At 38.2% G+C, this 20,351-nt stretch overlaps 2 protein-coding genes and 1 long non-coding RNA gene across 8 annotated transcripts in view; 2 read left to right on the top strand and 1 right to left on the bottom strand.

Annotated features, from left to right (window-relative positions):
- Positions 1–427: 427 nt before the first annotated feature.
- On the top strand, positions 428–9,319 carry LOC115763024. 5 transcript variants are annotated; one of them, XM_030705425.1, is made up of 6 exons: positions 428–1,286; positions 4,068–4,449; positions 5,433–5,548; positions 5,642–6,163; positions 7,098–7,257; positions 9,279–9,319. In XM_030705425.1, the coding sequence occupies exons 1-6, from the start codon at positions 903–905 to the stop codon at positions 9,302–9,304; spliced, it is 1,590 nt and encodes a 529-aa protein (XP_030561285.1). In that variant the 5' UTR covers positions 428–902; the 3' UTR covers positions 9,305–9,319. The 5 variants fall into 5 exon arrangements, with proteins under 5 accessions (XP_030561285.1, XP_030561284.1, XP_030561283.1 ...); XM_030705424.1 differs by lacking the exon at positions 9,279–9,319 and adding an exon at positions 8,220–8,409; XM_030705423.1 differs by lacking the exon at positions 9,279–9,319 and adding an exon at positions 7,811–8,097.
- A 5,853-nt stretch (positions 9,320–15,172) lies between these two features.
- Positions 15,173–17,301, top strand: LOC115763304. Its single transcript, XR_004017895.1, has 4 exons — positions 15,173–15,210; positions 15,348–15,403; positions 15,465–15,662; positions 16,770–17,301. It is a non-coding gene; the product is annotated as an uncharacterized LOC115763304 (long non-coding RNA).
- An 11-nt stretch (positions 17,302–17,312) lies between these two features.
- Positions 17,313–20,351, bottom strand: part of LOC115763302 (lachesin) — a 78,938-nt gene continuing 75,899 nt past the window's right edge. The window contains exons 12-15 of one of the 2 annotated variants that reach the window (XR_004017894.1): positions 19,064–19,824; positions 18,861–18,916; positions 18,602–18,799; positions 17,313–17,464 (exon numbers count right to left, since the gene is read on the bottom strand). The gene's annotated coding sequence lies outside the window, so the exon portion shown is untranslated. Of the gene's footprint in view, positions 17,465–18,601; positions 18,800–18,860; positions 18,917–19,063; positions 19,825–20,351 lie in introns of those variants that run through there. The other variant, XR_004017893.1, reaches the window with a different exon arrangement.

Genomic DNA, 20,351 nt, shown 5'->3' with positions numbered 1-20,351 from the left:
AGATCTTTGAAGCGAGCAAACAAATGAATAAAAAGATAAAGATGATTATTAAGCGTGCACAGCGGAAGGAGGAGGAGGAGGCGGGGCAGCGACACAGCTAGCTACAAATTGTGAGTCAGAGACACAAAGATTGAAGTGGAGAGCGGGCGCAACTTGTTTGGGAATACGAAAAGACGAGACGAACAAAAAATTACTAACTTAAAAAGCAAAAACTTGTCATGTGAGAAAAAGAGCAACAACAGAAACGGAAAACAAAAACATTAATGAATGAGCTGCGGCAGAACTAAGATACAAAGAGACAGAGAGAAAGAGAGAGAGAGAGAGAGAGAGAGAGGTTGAGCGAGTAGGTAAAGACAAAGCTCTGCTCGCTGCTGCCAACAGGTGAGCGCAACGAAAAGCTAGCTAAAGCCGTCGCTTGCTCAGTTGAACGTTTGCAGTCAATACTAAAGGCGGCCGCGGCAGCATCAAAACTTGAAACGTGTGAGAACGAAACACAGCAAAACGGTAAAAGGGCTTTAGCTGAGCGCAAGCTGAGCGGAGCGCGCCTTTGAGCCAAGCTAAGCTGCGCTTTTTGTTTTTGGGTGTGCCGCGGCAGTGTGACGAGAACGCGTGAGCAGCCAACACGTAAACGACGCGTTGTGCGCTGCGCCAACAATAAAAATCAGTTAAAAATACACAAGCAACAACAGCAGCAGCAGCAGCAGCAGCAGCAGCGGCAGTGGCAGCGGCAGCAACTCAAGTGTGAATTGTTATTGAGGTTATGTAAGCGGCAAAAGCGAACTAACAAAACGCAAAAACAAAACGTATTCGCTCTGCGAGCCAAAACACGTTCAATTACAACAATTTCAGACACGCGTCAGCCTCGCGCATTCGCACATTCCTTAAAATTATATAAAAACCTAATGGAGCACGAGGCCAAAGCGCAGGCGCAGGCGCAGGCGCAGACGTCGACAGCGACTGCGACTGTGACGCCAGATCATCCGCTGCAAGATGTGCCGCTAGATGGCAGCAGCAGCGATTTGGCTGCAGGCGATGACGTACAGCTGACGCCCAAAAATTGGGTTAAATTCGACGACGAGACGGACAGCAGTGAGAAAAATAATAACAGTAACAGTAAAACTGGCGACGGCAGTGCCGCACAGCAGCAGCAGCAGCAACAACAAAACAAGTTGGCGCTGCCGCCACCGCCACCATCTGTGGTCAGCAGCAACAACAAGAGACGCGCGCGCTCGCGCAGTCCCAACGAGCAGGCTTCGGCAGCAGCAGCAGCTCCATCACCTGTGCAGGTTAGTCGCTCTCTGCCTCTCTCTCTCTCTCTCTTTCTCTTTGGTTCGTTTTAAGTAGTTACGCTCTCTTTGGCGGTATCTCTCACGTGCTGTGGCTGACCCAACGCAACGCATTCCAATGCATCGCACAGTATGCGTTACCTCTCTCCCTCTCCGCACCCGCTCCCCGCACCCGCACCCCTTGCCCTGCCACCGCGTTATCGCTACGTTTCTTTGCGTTTCTCCGCCTTTTCGTTGCCTAATGGAGTTGTTAGCAGCGGTACTTTGCCTCTGCTTCTTTGCGTTGCCTTCTGATTATTCTTTTGTGTCACGTTGCACGCATGACAAATGAGGTAAGGTTAGGGACTGTCCGCCGCCTGCAACAGTGGCAGCAAGGCCTATTTGGCTGATTACTCATCGAAAATACGAAGCGACACGTCATACTCTGTACAAGGCTTGTGGAAAGGGATTGTTCGATTCGTTCAAGTGCATGCATGAATGGAAACGTGAAATTTTTGGGTGCATTAGGGTGTACAGTCAGAACTTTTAAATGCGAATACTTTACAAAGGCACTGTTATAAATTTCACTTGTTGTGGACATACAAAGAATGAGTAGTTTATTTTTCGAATGCCTATGGGAGAACAAAGTTATTCTTATTGTTATATCAGAAAGCAAAACAGTGTAAAATATTTATTTGCATACACATTTCATATAGAAATAGTATAGAAATATTGAGTACTTTTCCACACCCAAACATTTTTTACCCTCAATGATGTATTGACTATTAATCAAATTGCAGTGTATAATTTTATTTTTAGTAGACTGTTAAACATGCACCGGCACATTGCAGTATGTTAATTTTATCAGTAAATTATTCCACAGCTCTAAAAAGTTAATTCGCAAAACAATCTTAGTTAAGTGGAATATACAAAATGTCTATGCTGGAATGACACTTCCATATTTCAATGCGATTATTAAAATAAAAGAAGAAATGATAAAACAGAAATTTAGTTCAAGTTATCGCCGTTTTAATCAATTTGCTTTGCAAATTATTATTAAACGTCTGATGCCAAAATAAATAAATATAGTTTGATCGCAGTATACATTATAATTATAAAGTTTTCTGTTTGTTTTGATATGCAATGCTATTTTAGAGCTGTTTTGTAAAGAGTTTATCTTCACCTGTCCACGATTAATAAACAAAATAATGTGCAAATACATCAACAATTCAGTCATATAAGTGTGACAGTCAGCAGGTGCATGAGAATGTATATCTGTTGTCCATACTTAAAAGTATCTCGAAGACGCTTGCTTATTGACTTTCATCAGTTCAGTTGCTGTTCTGTTTTTTTTTTTTTTTTTTGTCATATCAGCGGAGTGTGAGATAAAAATAATATACCCGGCATTTGTTTAAATATTACTCCAGCTTTATTTTTATTATGATTGTAATAAAGTCAATATTTATTTGTTGCTTATTTTTGCTCATTTCGCAATATATACCCGGGTTTTCGGGTTGCTTGAAATTTCAAGCAATCCCAAACACAAGCTGTCAACACTGACATTGACATAAATACGGAAAAAGCTTGGTGCGTTTCTTAAGTAGTTAGAGAGATAAACATTTAAAGAGAAAGGATTATGATTAGATTATAATCTGCTTTTGTTGAGTTTGATGTGAAGATACATATGTTGCTTTTATGCAGTGCATTTTAAAATTGGCAATTAAGTGTTATATTCCAGGTATTGATGTGCTTATCTACTTAGATGCATTGAATATATCTACGAGCACTTGCTTGTACAATCAATTAGTCCCCACCTAAAAGCTAAAGGCTAATTGCACTATTTTGCGTGTTATGATTCAACATGGTTTGTGGTGCATTAAAAGGGTTTTATTTACGAAGTGGTATATTTCTCTAAGACTTTTTAAGCTTAAAAAAGAAATACCTTTTATTATTATTATTGATTTACAACACTGGATGTGGTGGCTGTTAACTAGTAGAAGCTCATGTTAATGCTTACTATCTAGTTTTTTTATATATAATTAATATAATCTTTCCAGTAGGTAAAAAAATATTAAAATATAATAGCTATTATACTATTTTCTTTATAATCATCATCAATTTCACAGATCAGTCGTAGATACCCAACAGCATTATCTTGAGCTTAAATTTACAAGCAGACATGTGGGCGGCTTCTGTTTAGGCAAAACAAAGTTAAGAGATTTTGAAATACATTTTTAGCTTGCAAGAAAAACACATATAACATTCATTGACCTTCAGGAATAGAGTATATTTTTGGATCTATGACCTTGGTAGTAGACTTTGGTCTAACTGCTCAGAGAGACAGATAGAGAGAGAGAGAGAGAGAGAGAGAGAGAGAGACAGAAAACTGGCATGCTATAATAAATGTATAGCACGCTATAGATCAATTATAGAAAACCTCAGCTGTTGCGCGACTATTTTGAGTTGTTGTTTTTTTTTTTTTTGGTGCATTTCAACGTTTGCCAGCACCTTTTAAAGCGCAGTACGTAGCTCCCCATATCCGCTTTGGGGTGCTGAGCTGCGTACGTGCAAAATGGCAAATTGTTTTCGCTTTTGCAGCACCTGATGTAGCAAGCGTCGGCTGTTGCTCAATCATCTATATATATTTTTTATAAATACCGCTGCATTGTTAAGGGTAAATCAATAAAATTGATTTTCTAGCGCACATTTGCATAATTCCTTCTGCCTCTTTGTCATATTTTTTACCACTTCTGCGTTATCTTAAGGCCAAGAACGTTAACCCATTGTTTTTATATTCTACAGCGTGCTGCAGTTTCCTCCACAACAGCTGGCGCAACGTTGTCGGATGTGACGCCGGCTGTTTTGACAACTGAGAGCACCCACGTTAATCTGAATGCATCCGGTAGTGGCAGCAGTCCCCCTCGCCACCCCCAGCAGCTAATAAACCAAAAAGCAACTGCAGCCTCGGCCGCCGCCTCGGCCGCAACAACGTCGACCTCGGCCTCGTCCTCGACAGCAGCTGCAGCGACCGCTACTCATCCAAATGGCAGTGGCATCAGCAACAACAACAACAACAACAATACCAGCGGGAATGCCAGTGGCAAGAGCGTCTCCATACCAGTGGATCAGGCCTCTGGTATGCGCACAATTGAATTGTCAACGGGCCGCATCCGTGAGGGTTTCGGTAAGTACGCCTCAAAATTGAAACTAGAGTCAACCCGTTCTTTTTTTTAAACCTTTGTAGGATATTACAATATTGTCAAGAAGTGCCAATTGGCATATAAGTGAAAGTTTTCGATCCAATGATGTCTCAACAGTCGAAAGTCTCTCTGTATTTATGCAAGCTAGTCTCTCTCTAGATTCATTCCCGTTAAATATTGCATAGATCCGTCTCTCTGTTGTAGGCAGTCTATATGTGTCGGCATTGGCTGGATCGGAGCACTACATAACACAGTTGATATAGGAAGAATCGGTCAGAAACTAAGTTCTTGTATGTTTCAAAATTCTCTTTTCATAGCATAGCATGAGCATATTATTTTATTACCGGCCCACTTTTCATATGGTATATAAAGCTCTATAAATTGAATCGGTTGAAAATTTAACTTTGTATGCACATGTCTGCAAAACCCCGTCAAATAGTAATACTATATAAAAGGACTTCTATAGAAATCGGTCTTGAATAAAATCATTATTAAGAAATCCTTCTAAGCAACATGACACCAAGTGTATTTCCCCTTCGCCCATGATATTCGAAACAACATTTTATTTTTTAACATAAAAATTAATCCAATGAATCACAAGCATATATAAATGCACACATCTTAAATCTCTCCTTCCCATAAATTAAGAAAATAAATAGACAATTAATTTTAAATTATAAAAATATAATATAATAATTTAACGTGGTTTTCTTAATATGTCTTAAACTAGATTCTCTTTTATTTTTTTTTTAATGAGAATACGAATCGGAACTCCCGCTCTCTTTTAACTATAGACCATCGTAGCCCGTAGTACATTTCTGCAGCACATACTCCCTACCTGTAGCTCAGTGTAAGCCAACTCTTAAGTTGTTGTTATTACTTCCAAATGTCAAAATTGACTTGAATTATCTAGAGGATGTGGTGACACCTTGTAACTCTCTCCTCTCTGTTCCTGTTCCACCCACAGCTAATGGAGATGTGATTGTCACACTTCTGCCGGCCAACACGAAATGGCCTTGGATAACCCCGGCCATATTTCGTCCGGAGCTGGTGCCCGAGGAGTTGATGGCACAGGGTTTGACGGTAAGTGGCTAGTCAATCAATCAACTGTTGCGCTGGCTTTGGTCTAAGCGCCCCTCAAACGTCTAACTCCCCCCTTTGCTCTTCCCTGTGCAGCTCACTGTGGAGGACTATGTGAATGCAATGGAGACGCTGGTCAATGACTATCGCTTCACAGTGTACAACATTTGCTATAAGCGCATCCTCGTCTGCTGGATACTGTTTGCCTTCGCTGTGCTGCTCGCGCTGCTCTTCTCTGGGCTGCAGGGCGTGGCACTCTTTGCCCTGGGCGTCGGCTGGCTGTTCCTCAATGCGGCGGCCATATTTCTGTGCATGTGGATGAAGCTGCGGCTGTCGCGCGGCCTGGAGAAGTGTCTGGCACGCGTGAATAAGCAACTAATGCGGCACAAGATTTTGCTCGTGCTGGACGATCGGGGCCGCATCTCCTGTCACAAGGTCAACTTGTGCTTTATGTACTTTGACGCGACGCAGTGTGTGAGCTTTTTAAACGAGTTTCTGGAGCACACGGAGCAGAATGGCGGCGAGGCCATTAAGGCGGGCTGGGAGGCCAAGCTGGACATTGATGTCAATGATATTGTCATACAGGGTAGTCAGCCGGTGCGTCTATCCCGCAAACAGGTGAGTCTGAAGCTTCTTGGGCTTTCACACAAACACGGCTCATGTAGACAGCTCTGCTGGGCTTTAAAGCTTTCAGAAGCTTGCTAGTTGTATTTGTTATTTCGCTCATGCTCATCGCTAGACACTGACACTTGCTTTTTGGTCTCTCCCACTCTCTTCTGTCTCTCGTGCGCTCTCTCTTCATCTCTCGTTCGCTCTCTCTTTCTCTGTACATTGATCATGCATCATGCTCACGCATTCTCTCTTTTGTCTCTCACGCACACCGACACTCTCACAAAAATACTCACAACTCTCTTTAGGCCTTTGCCCAGGAGCTGTTTCTTAGCTACCTGCAGCGTTGGGGCAAGGACTTTCTGCGCCGCCGCCTCGACTGGACCGTACAGGAGGCGGGCGTCCATGAGACACCACGACATCTGCAATCGTCAATTTGCCCATGCCAGTATGAGGAGGAGCTCTTGCGTAACAAAATCAAAATCAGTCTGCAACATCGCCAATGCTGCGGCATCAATTGCATGGGCTGCTGGCTGTAGGCGTGGCCGATAGCGATAAAATCGATATATCGAAATTCTTCCTTTCCGTGTTTGCTCCAGTTACAATCGGATTGTAATTTAATACTTTTATTTTATTTCCCCTATAATTTTTGTGTGCCTATTGTGAATTCTACGAATTAAAAGCTGTTGAAAACGAAGCTAAATTATTTTTAATTTAAATTTCATATTTATAAATTTGCCATTTACATTTTATTTTTTGATTTTGTTTCAGCCAAAAAGTATGCTGCACATTTTTGTATACTCATACGTATTACACATACGCACTGTCTAACATGCACTCTTTTATTTTCATAACATTTAACAATTTATCCACCTGTTAACTAATCTGTTGCCTGTTTGCTTTACCTGTCTCACCTGCCTTTTCATCTAAATCTACTTCCTAGGAGCGCGGCCTGCAGCTGTTCCTGCGCTACGGCTCCCGCTGGGGCATGGAGGCGCTGCGCGGCCTGGTCGATGTAACGCCGCTGGAACCGGGCCGGCATTGCGGCCAATTTCAGTGTCCTTGCCAGTACATTAAGGAGCATTTACAGTGCAAACCGCGAGGCAAGTTCAAGTGTTGCAATTTTGTACATTGGGTGTTGGCATGTGAACGCTACGATTACTAAACAAAAATCAAAGAATAATATTCAATTCATGAATACTATTTCGACATGTGTACATACTAAGCATGCTCTATGTCCTTGAATGTTACATAATGAATTCGCCGATACAGGAACCTGTAGCTAATTAATACCAATCCAATATTTGCCAGCTGCTTTTTAAGTGTATTTCTGATTTTCTCCTTAATTTGGCTTGACATACAAAAATACCAAAAAATACCAAATTTGTTGCATTCCCGAATTGCTTGAATATTGTACACAAACAAAATAGAAACTATAAACTTTCTCTCGTTTCAGATGTTAGTCCATAGCCAAGGTAATAATATTGGTACATTTTGGTATTATATGTTGGCAAAACTCTTTCGATTTTACTTCTCACACATATTACTTACTCTCACTACAAAATAACCTCTTAATTAGATTCTTACTTAATATATACAACTATATTTTTTCAATAATACATTTCTTTTTATGGCCACGCAATAAATAAAACACAGTTGCCATAAACAGCATGGGCCAGGTAGTTTGGACACGTTTTACCCTCTTTGGTGGCAATTATGCATAATTAAAAAAAAACTCAGTAATATGCGTAGACAAAAATTAAACAATTACTAAGCCTTTTCGATTTTATCAAATTTAAATTTAAATTCAAAACAAAAAGAATTTCTATACGAATTTACGTTTTTGGAAAAGCAAAATTGTGTTTGTTTTTTTTTTTTTTTTTTCTGTATTTAGCCTTGTGTTTGTCTATTGTGAACTTAAACTGTATGCATTTATTCTGGTGTCATTTAAAATAAATATTTGATAAATGTTCATAAATGTTATTGTTATTTGCTGTATGTTTTATTTTCTTTACATGTTTTATTATTTATATTTTGGGCGTTTTTCAACGAACGCCTTTTGCAGGTTATCCATGTGCTTGCATTGTCTATGGTTCGGATCCCAGTTTTCAATATCGTTACTAGCTTGTTCACATATGCATATATATGTGTCTGTTAACTGATCCAATTGGCTTATTCTCATCTGACATATAACTACATTATTTAATCCCTGTGCAATTGCGTTTCTCTTGTATTGAAACTCACATATTTTTATAATTAAATAAAGTCTACAAATATGTTTTATGTGAATTAACCAGCTCTGATCAATTTCTTAAAGGTATAACAAACTGAATACCTTAAATAAATAGTCAAATATTTAAATGTTGATTGCAGTTCAAACTAACTTTTGTTGTGATATTGAATGACATTTTAAGTTGAAAGCCACTCAAATAACGCAAAATATTTAAGTTAAACAAGTCAAGTTCTTGCAATATATTTATTCATGAAAATTATATAAACATAAAGCTAATCATTTTTCAACTGCAGCCATATTCATTATTTTGAATGGTAATTTTTGTTTAACTTAACATACGCAGAAAAAAAAAATAAGAATATATAATAAAATAACAAACACCTATAAAATAGCCACTGCAAAGCGACATGCAATATGAATTTGGAAAATAAACAATTAAAAATTGTTGGCGTTCATTTGGCTAAAACAAAAACTTTGCTTTGTTGCACATTTCGCACCGAGTTTGGCTGAAAATTGTATGTTCCATGAATATGGAACGTACGACGGTTCTTTCGGGCACCCTCGGAAAATGGTGTGTGTGTGTGTGTGTGCCATTTGCATAGTTTTCACAATTTTCCACAATTATTGCATTATTTTTTATTGCATAATTCAACTTTACGTTTGCCACATTTAAGCCACGTTCATGTTGGTAACAAATTTGTGAACAAGTTTGTTGCCGTTTTTGTTGTTGCTGTTGTTGCTGTTGTTGTTGTTATTGTTGTTGTTGTTGTTGTTGCCACGTTCGCCTCGTTTTGAGTTGCATGTGTAATGAGTCATTAACATGGTGCAGAGAAGTTATCATAAATAAAATACTTTAATTTCATTTTGTTAAATTTTCTGCATTCAAATTAGGTGCCAGGCGATTTTATTTTTGTTGATTTTGCTGCACTATCGAAATTTTTGGCCATATACCGTAAATTACGACAAACATTTTTAATGGATATACTTAGTGGGAATGTTTAGTTTTTTCGACTTATAAAGGTGAGTAAATGTTGTTAAAATATTTTCCACATAAGTTGACATTTAAATTAAATTTGTTATATAAAAATAATTCAATATGTCAGATACATTAAGAAATACAAGCTTATCTTGTTTATTTATTTTAACATTTTATATTTTATTGTATTTTATATTCTAATTGTATTTCTCGTTTCTTTGACATTTAAGAATTAAGTCACTAGGAGCTTAAATGTGTTCCGATAGAAAGATAATTTGGTCTTAGTCTCTTACTTTTTATAGTTTGAATGGAATATATACAGGCGGGCTTTATAATATATATAGATATATATGATGGATTATTGGATATGCTTGCTTCAATGCGCAAAACACATTTTGAAAAGTCCCTGATTTTATAAGCAATAATCAAGCCCAAAAGCGAGTCGAGTGCTGAACAGTATTTGTTGTTTTAACTATTTGCCAAATGCGATTTTACGCTCTAATAAAATAAACGCAAACTTTTGCAGAAGCGTGTAAAAAGAATGCACCATTAAATGTTGTTAGACTTCATTAAGCTTGAGCAAAGCTCCCAGCAATTTGTTTTTCAAACTGCACTTCAAATAGCGAGCCAAAAAATATAAAACATGGACTAGAAAACGGTCCAAGGCACATAAAACAACGGAATCTAGACACCAATACCACCGCGTGTAAACTAATCACAAACAAAACAAACACACAAACTGGAGGCTTATCAAAGTTTCGGCAGTTTTTCGGGAAATTCAATTCAATTGTGCGATTTTCATTTGAATTACAGCAATCAAAAAGTGCCTCGACTGCTGCGGCTCCTGTGGTTCAGGAGGCAATCACAGGGTTGTGATTTGCTTGTGGGCGTGTTTTTGAGTGGTTTTTTCTGCACATAAAACAAAAGATGAGAAATTTAGTAAACACCACAGCCCATGCTAGCTACCTGTTTTTTGATTTTCAATAACCTATACTCGATAGTTTCGATAACGACGACTATCGATAATGCCAAAGAAAGGGCAATCCTTGATAAAAAAAAAAACGATAACTTCGTCGATTGTTTTGCAACACTTTATTTCTGGTCTCAACGACCAATCTCCGTCATTTTTAATTATGCCCTATAATTTCTATCGATATTTAAATGTAACCATAAATAGAATAGTTTTTTTATTTAACTTAAAATAAGTTACGCCACAACTATTTTGATCAGTCCTAACTATTTGCCAGCTTAGCTAATTTAGTGCGCTGCTTTGCATCCAATTATTTCATATATGAAAGAGCATACATTGTTCGTTGTATTTATTTGTAATGCCAGCGTTTACCACCTTTTTGGGGGCAATATCATTGTTTCTGTAGCTGTTGTCGACGCTGCCGCCGCCGTTTTTGCATTTATTTTGCGGCTAAAACTTTAATTGAGTTTTAAACCATTTTGCTGGCTGTTGGCCCAGCGCCGCAACGAGGATTGTTTGTAATACATGTGTATATGTGTGTGTTAAAAAACTGGTGTACTGTTTGATGGGATCTGCTGTTGCTCCAGCTCCAGTTCCAGCTGCCGCTGCCTCGGCCGCCGCTGTTGGGCGTGGGCCTTGCACTTATTCCGTGAACTGCGCTTGAGTGATGAGTTTTTCGGCGAATTGGTTTTTTTTTTTTTGGGTTGGTGGAGGGGGGATTCTCTGGGGTGCTGGGCGGTTCCGTTTTGGTTGCACTTTAAAAATTTCAAATGTGTTTTGTTTTACGCCCAAATGGCACAAATTTGTTGTATTAAGTTTGTTTGTGTGCAGCAGCAGCTCGTTGAGCTTCAATAAGCTGCTGCCGCGGGCCCACAGGTAACGCATACGCCCCGTGCACCAAACAAATTACAGCCATTTAAGTGATTTTCGCTAATGTTATTTGGGGCGTTGGTGCAAAAAGTTGCATACTAAGCGCATTTCGGTGCTTTTGTTGTTTTATTGCTGCTGCCAACTATGCGGGTGTGTGTTTTTGTGTGTGGGTGCGTGTGTACGAATAACTTTTTGTTTATTACGAGAGTTTACCGCGTGCACTCTAAATGAAATACCGGGAAGATAGTTTAATCCTTACCAAGTAAACGCTGTTAATTCAATTATGCAACTAAATAGCAAAAGTTCTTTGCCAAAGACTGAGAAAATGAAAATAAATATTTAGATTTACTTATGTTTAATAAGAGAATAATTTAGCCTTAAGTGACACAAGTTTATTAAAAATACGTTTGCTATAAATCAAGGTTGTTTAATATAATAGACATTTTATAATATTTGCTGAAGGTTGTTTAAGTCGCGTGTATTAATCATGGCTTTTTTGGAAGGCAAGTCAACAGTTTGTCAGTATAAATATTTAAGCAAGTATATGTACATATCGCATTATGGAATTAAGTTAAGGCGGGAACACACAAAACTACAAAATGTAAAGACATAAAATATTGGGCAACTGTTAAGCGATGTAAAAGTTGAGAGGATGCACGAGGTATTGTCGCAAAATGTTTGCGGCTTTCTGCAGAATCATAAACAGGTAACATACCCATAATAAATAAGGCCTTAAATCCTTTAAACAGGCACCAGCGAGTGTCCAATATGAAACCGAAAACGCTGACCATATATCATCATAAAAATAAACCAGACATAGGCCAAGCGCAGGAGAGGGGTGGGAACAGCAGGCAGAACTACTGGAACGGCTGCAGACGCGTTGCAGCTATAAAACATTAGTCAAAAACATGAAACATGGAAAGGTGGGCCACTGTCGGTGCTGGGGATAGAGTTCGGGCTCTGGTTCGGGTTCGGGTTCGGTGATCCTGGGGCTCCCAGGACTACAATCAACATCATTAACGCGTGCTCTAAAAGCCATTTATTTAGACGCAGACATGAGGAGCCATGTTAAAAATGGCAGTCGCTGCTCGAGTATGGGGAAACTATAAATTTAACGCTTTTAGCATAATTGCAGGAGCATGTGCGTGTCCCGCAGGACAAGCACAGCTCGAGGGCTTAGTGGGGATAGCCATCAACGCTTAAGCGTTATGATAAGTGGCCAGCAAAGGATATCAGCGTCAACACGCACTAAGTTATTGCCCTATTGGTACATCCTTTCGTACTGCCCATCCAGGGCTATTAGCCATAAATGACGCCTGCTCTCAGTGTTGGCGTTGGCATCATATTACTTGGCCATTTAATTGCCGGCCGCTTTTGACCTTTATCAAAGCCATGCTGCAACTTAATATACTGTTGAAGCCTAACCCTTCCAGGACAGCAAACACTTGACGGGCAATTTGCGGGCCACCTCAAGCCATAAGTTATATGAACAGTCTATCGATTTAGCTAACCAGACTCCTTCCTCGTTTATTTATCGCCTGTCTAATGGATACAAATTAGGTCAACCGAGTAGATTTTTGAAGGCAGGCTGAAATCATTTTGCGTACGCTTTTTATGGCCACTGCATAATGCACGGGCTCAATGGGGCGTATGCGTGATTTATGCCTTTTGGCTACGTTTTAATTGCTGCGTTTGCTCTGCTCGCAATTATTGCGTATTGCTTGAAATACTGCTCTCAGCTTTCATTTCTAAGCCAACAAACCTACGATTCTTCTTGGGTCGCGAAACAATTCTGAGCACTAGGAATTTTGAGATAAAAATAGGAACATATAAAAGCAATATTATTCCTTACTTATTTCAAAGATATCCTATGTGTCTTTTGATCTGAAAAAGAACTAGACAATTGATTTATTTTGAATGAACTTTTTCCTTAAAATATTCTTATATACATATATATAAATAATCAGATAATATATTATAATGTTGTTTAAAATGGGAATAATAACCAATTTTGATTAACTTTTTTCATAATAATATAATTCACTTTTACCATATATAAAATGTAGGATTAAGTTAGTGATTTAAGGGATAACTAGTCACAAATTTATGCAGCTGCTCAAGGGAATTTTACAGAGTGACAAAATAAGCTTTAAATAATTGCCAACTACTCGAAACCAACTGTCAGTTACTTGTTTTTCATTCGTTTGCTGACTATGCTAAATGCAATTTAACTTTTCAGTTACTCTTATCAAGAACAATTGAAAAGTGTCAAGTACAGAATGCCGAAAAAGACAACAACAAGCAAATGCCACATAAAGAAATTTGATGCAGGGCCAGGACAAACAGGACTCTGCCCTTTTGAAATGTAATTGTAATTGAAAGTGAGCTAACAAATTGGATTAACTAAACGTGAGAGAATAAAAGGCAATATGAAAAGGAAAACTTCAAAGCGGAGATCAGAGATCAGCTGCCCGCCCGCCCACTTGACGAAATGGATGCTCTACAATTATTCTCGTGTTTTCACCTGTTCTACCTGGTGTATATCTCTGCTGTAACACCAACAGCAGCACCGACAAGACGGCAACTTTCGCTTGCCTTGGCGGTGTCAGGCGGCAAAACAAAGCCCGTCATAAGGATAACACACACACACACACACACACAATCACGCAGCACACACACAGAATTGGCAAAGCCTGCGTCACTTTCTTGGCCAAGTTGCGCACAGCTATGGCTCAAAAGTCAACAGCTAACAGCTAACAGAGCTAGCAATTAGTGACAAATGAGAGCAGCACGACTGAGCGATACCCTGTATTGGGGTACACAGATGTCATTTTTGGTGAATGGGAAAATGCATAAAATGCTTTATAAGAATGCGATGCGAAAATGGCAAGTCTTACACTCTATGTACTTACTCATATTATAGGGTATATAGGCAAACACACACATACCTACAAAAGTAACTTTAACATCATACACTCACACACACATTTTCCCTTTACCATGCACACACCGATTTCCCCCCTCACACCCTCACTAGATTTCCTAGTGATATTCCCATTGCCATCTCCATTCACATTCGTCGTTTATGTTGACGTAGATTTAATTACAATGTTTGCGCCACTCGGGCGCTGCGTCTACGTTTACGTTTACGTTTATGCCACTGTGCCACTTGTTTGTTGCATGCTTCTATGCACCTGCCCCTCTAACCGCATTCCGCAGAGCTTGCAGTTCGCTGCATCAACAGTGGAGTCTGTCTGAGCGTCTGTCTCTGCTGCTAGTTCTGCTTCTGGCTTCAGGCTCTGGCTGCTGGCTTTTGGTCTGTTTTTGTTTCTAGATCTGGTTCTGTATGTATATGGTAGTATACCTAACTGGGTTAGAGTAGCTGCCGCTTTTGTTTAACAACAAACAAGCGACGCGCGGAGTGAAAATCTCACACGTTGCATCCTCTCATCGGCAACGCTGTCGTCTGCTGCTGCTACTTTTATGCACTTTGCAAATTGAATTTTCCACTCGCATACGCAGGCGAGCTTGCCATAAAAAGGATGTTAGGAACAAAGGTCCTGTCAAGAAATGCTGGCAAATGCCATTTTCGTTGCTCAGGCTTACACTCACTTTTTGCACTTGCCAGTAAAGCGTGTTTTTTGTTTGTTTTTTTTGTTTAGTATTTTCTAAGTAATGCACTGATATCATTTCCAGGTAAATAAACATTTATTTAACTACGTAGTCGGGTTATAAGTCAGCTTCAATTTAAACAAGATATTTATTCTGACAATTTGGTTTATTTATTTTGAGAGTAAAATAATCTTTCAAAACTACATTCCTTAAATAATTTAAAATCAAAGCACTAGCGAGTCTATATCCAGTCATATCCTTAAAATCCTGCAAATTCCTGCGCAAAAAGTTCAAAATTTTGGTTTTCATTTTATTGATGCCAATCGATAGTACTGATCTTACGAGTCCAAAATTCCAAAATCGGGCATTATTTGGCCGAGATATTCAAAAAAAAGGTATGATATTTCAAAATTAGACTTTATTTACCTGAGATATTAAAAAAATAATCTAAAAAGTTTTGATTTTCGAACCGACCCCGATTTTTATAAAAAACACAATTGTAATTTGTCTGATCCTTACATTTTTATTGCAGGTCGAGTCAGCTGTTACATACGATCCTAATACACCGAATACCTTGGAAATCTGCAGGTATTTAGCCGACCAATGGATATTTTTCTTATACAAATATTAATCAAAAATTGGGCCATAGCTGTGCCATTTCAGGGCCGATCTTGATGTCCTTTGACCAACAGCTAGTCGTCATCTCCACAACTCAGAATATACAAACAAAGGCGAACGTTTTTAAGCAGCTGGGAAAAGTATATATTTGTTTATAAACAAACTATTTGTATTAACCGAAGCTATCAAGTGGGCAAAGATTATCACTATTGTCCTTGTGGTTTTCGAGGTATGAATGAAGGAGTATTTATTTTTTAAAAGGACATTTATGCTGTCCTTTGGTCATTAGCTAGCCCTTATCTGTCAAATCCAGCATATACAATGAAAAGGACGAATGTGCCTCAATAAGCTGAAAAAGGAGAAATTTATATGTACACACAATTGCCCATAATTCCGCCATATCCTTGCGGTTCCTGACGAGTCTTGTGTCGAACAACTCTCAGTAAAGAGTGCTACCAGTTTGCCAAAGGACATCAAAATCGTCCTTATAGTTTCCAAGATATCATATATTTGTCGAATCCTTAAATTTTTAAATGCAGTTCGATGCAGATCGTCCTTACGATTCCAACGCACCAAGTCCTTTGAAAATCCGCCAGGATATGGCTTGGCTAGAGCTATTTTTCTAAAAAGGACATTTTATTTTTAGTCATATCTTGGTCATATCCTTAAGGATATCGGAAGGATATACCTTTTTGAACTCGTAGGGAGCAGGACTATCGACTGGCATTCAAGGATTTCCAGATTTCAACAAAAAATTTCATCAAAATTTTTCACAGGGGTTTAGTCAGAAAATTGGCTAAATTCAAAAATTTCAGGGCTAACTTCGCCATTTGAAGGACTATCGGGATGTCCTTTACACAGCTGAATGTCCTTACCCTCCCATTTAAGAATATACAACCCGAAGGACGATAGTCCTTCAAACGACAAAGTTTTAAGGACATTTTTAGCTACAGAAAATAGGCCATTACTCGGCTATATCCTTGCGTATCCTGGCAGGACATGTGTCAAAAAAATTGTGCTGGCCAGGTCCACCAACTGGCCAAAGGACATCAAGATCGTCCTTGTAGTTTCAGAGATATAGCGATTTTACTGAAATTTTGTGATTTCAGTCGATTTTCCTTGCGGCCCGCGACTGAAAAATGACCAAGTCCAGGATTCTTAGATGACCCCATAATGTTTTAATGCACTTCGATGCAGTTAGTCTCCACGATCCTAACGCACCATGTCCTTTGAAAATCCGCAAGGATATGGCTGAGTTATGGCTATTTCTTTACTTAAAATACATTTATATTTTTCGAATGACATTTTTACTTTAAATGTGTTTTTATATTTTCAGATTAAAGAATTCAAGGACTCTAATCGATTATAAAGATTTCCGCAAATTCAAAGACGTTCTTTTTGCCAGGATCGAACTAAAATGTTTGTAAATGTTTTTGGTACCTAGTGGACACATATATCCTTGGCTATTCAGTACCAGGGATATAGTCCTAGTGAACCTAAAGGACCTTATTCTAGCGAAATTGGCAAGAATATGGTCAAAAAATATGTATGCTTTCTCTTTCAGCAAACCTTGTACATGCAGCTGTTACTTAACAGCCGTCTTTACAGCACTCATTTTACATGAGTTACTGCTTAACATTACTCATTTTAAATGAGTAACATTTTTGCCCCTTACGCGTATGCAACAAAATGTTTTACTCGTAGATTTCGTCGACCTTCTGGGTATTTCTGTTCGCCTGGTATTTTAGAAGAATTTAAGAAAAATCTTGGCAGCCAGCGGCCGCAAGCAGACAGATTTTAAATGACCGTTGATTTTTGAATTTGTTGCAATCCCTTATCCCTTGGAAGTAAAAAGACGGGAATTTGTTTATTAATTTTAAATTCATTTATTTTTGTGAAAATTATTATGTATTTTCAATGGTAACTCAAAATAACTATATCTGGCTTAATAAACGTCAGATCCTGGAAGAAGTAGCCGCGTTAGATTCGTAAAACTTCTTAGAGCCAACAAGAATCCTTGAATCCTTTAATCTAAAAAGATAAAAACACATTTAAAGTAAAAATTTCATTCGAAATACATAAACGTATTTTAAGTAAATAAATAGCCATAACTCAGCCATATCCTTGCGGATTTTCAAAGGACATGGTGCGTTAGGATCGTGGAGACTAACTGCATCGAAGTGCATTAAAACATTATGGGGTCATCTAAGAATCCTGGACTTGGTCATTTTTCAGCCGCGGGCCGCAAGGAAAATCGACTGAAATCACAAAATTTCAGTAAAATCGCTATATCTCTGAAACTACAAGGACGATCTTGATGTCCTTTGGCCAGTTGGTGGACCTGGCCAGCACAATTTTTTTGACACATGTCCTGCCAGGATACGCAAGGATATAGCCGAGTAATGGCCTATTTTCTGTAGCTAAAAATGTCCTTAAAACTTTGTCGTTTGAAGGACTATCGTCCTTCGGGTTGTATATTCTTAAATGGGAGGGTAAGGACATTCAGCTGTGTAAAGGACATCCCGATAGTCCTTCAAATGGCGAAGTTAGCCCTGAAATTTTTGAATTTAGCCAATTTTCTGACTAAACCCCTGTGAAAAATTTTGATGAAATTTTTTGTTGAAATCTGGAAATCCTTGAATGCCAATCGATAGTCCTGCTCCCTACGAGTTCAAAAAGGTATATCCTTCTGATATCCTTAAGGATATGACCAAGATATGACTAAAAATAAAATGTCCTTTTTAGAAAAATAGCTCTAGCCAAGCCATATCCTGGCGGATTTTCAAAGGACTTGGTGCGTTGGAATCGTAAGGACGATCTGCATCGAACTGCATTTAAAAATTTAAGGATACGACAAATATATGATATCTTGGAAACTACAAGGACGATTTTGATGTCCTTTGGCAAACTGGTAGCCCTCTTTACTGAGAGTTGTTCGACACAAGACTCGTCAGGAACCGCAAGGATATGGCGGAATTATAGGCAATTGTGCGTACATATAAATTTCTCCTTTTTCAGCTTATTGAGGCACATTCGTCCTTTTCATTGTATATGCTGAATTTGACAGATAAGGGCTATCTAATGACCAAAGGACAGCACAAAAGATATCAAAATAGCCAATTTTGTGATAAATGTCCGTTTGAAAAATAAATACTCTTTCATTCATACCTCGAAAACCACAAGAAAAATAGTGATGATCTTTGCCCACTTGATAGCTTCGGTTAATACAAATAGTTTGTTTATAAACAAATATATACTTTTCCCAGCTGCTTAAAAACGTTCGCCTTTGTTTGTATATTCTGAGTTGTGGAGATGACGACTAGCTGTTGGTCAAAGGACATCAAGATCGGCCCTGAAATGGCACAGCTATGGCCCAATTTTTGATTAATATTTGTATAAGAAAAATATCCATTGGTCGGCTAAATACCTGCAGATTTCCAAGGTATTCGGTGTATTAGGATCGTATGTAACAGCTGACTCGACCTGCAATAAAAATTTAAGGATCAGACAAATTACAATAGTGTTTTTTATAAAAATCGGGGTCGGTTCGAAAATAACAAATTGAAAAGATAATATATATGAAAATGTGAAATTCTTATTTCAATAAAAATACAAGATAATTGTACTCACTGTTTCTTTAAATTGTTAAAGTCTCGCTCACAGGCCATGGCCAAGGGATGATTGTCCGCGTTTTGTACAGACTGTGTCCATATGCATGCACCTACATGTTAATGTTTTTATGTGCCGCTCACTTGACCCAGTCTTCGACTTTGTTGTCCATTTGGCGTGCGCTTTTCCAGCCACTAATTGCTTGGAAAATATGCTCACTTCCACACGACAACATTTCAATGGCAGCCGCAACAATTTCAACAGAACGTCGGCTGTAAAAGCTGCACAATATTTAAATACGAATACGACGTGAGGCTGAAGGAGCGGAGAGAAAATCTCTTTGCCCGGTTTTAAATAAAGACGAGACTGTTTTCAGTTGTTGCCATTCAGTTTTCCACTTCGCACGTGTTTGTGTGTATGTGTGCCATATGGGTTTCGGAAATTTGTGCCGTTTTTGCGATTACGATTATGTGCTTGGCCGCAGTGCTGTGTGTTCAAATACCCTGTAAATAGACGGAAGGGTGAGTTTATTCCTGAAAAATATATGAAACTGGGATCAGTCCTGCACAAGCATCCAGCTTTATCTTAACATGTTTCTCTTGATATATATAATAAGTTTTTTGAATAAAGGATACATAATATGTTTCTTGAATTAGGTATATGTTAAAGTTTTTCAATCTGGTCAGTTATTATTTGGTTATTTATGGTGTGTCCCATTCCGTGACGATCTCTCAGATCGTTGTCCTTGAAAGTTGTATCCTTTCGGTGGCATTGTACTGCAACTATACAAAGAAGGGCAGAAACTATCAAGCTTATTAATATACATATGCTTAATAATTAATATTATTTTTACAGAGTTATTTGTAAGTTTTATTTAATTGTAAACTTTTGCATACATTTACATACAACTATATGTTACATAGATATGCCAAAACTCATTCACATACAGCTGCACAATACATATGTTTATGAAATCATAATGTACATATATATATATAGACATACAATTAAATGAGCTTCTTTACGCTTTTTATGTACGCTTAACATATATACTTATAATGCATATACATATATATTTTGTATATATATTCAACAGCAATTCATTAGTTTGTTTTAGGTTTATATAAGTAAGTACTAAATGCTGATTGGATATTTACTGTCTACTTAATTCGCTTGTAATAGTTTATATATATTTAATTTTTTCAACATTTTAACATTTATTTAACTGTCATTATTTAATACCTAATTATATTTACACGGTTTGAAAGCATAACTTAAAGTTTTATATTTTGTTACTAGATTTTCCTTA

The sequence above is a fragment of the Drosophila novamexicana genome, unplaced genomic scaffold, assembly GCF_003285875.2.
Source record: "Drosophila novamexicana strain 15010-1031.04,08,12 unplaced genomic scaffold, DnovRS2.1 tig00000689-arrow-pilon, whole genome shotgun sequence".
Lineage (NCBI taxonomy): Eukaryota > Metazoa > Arthropoda > Insecta > Diptera > Drosophilidae > Drosophila > Drosophila novamexicana.
Note: the sequence above shows the minus strand (reverse complement) of the source record. Positions and strands in the feature narration are given on the sequence as shown.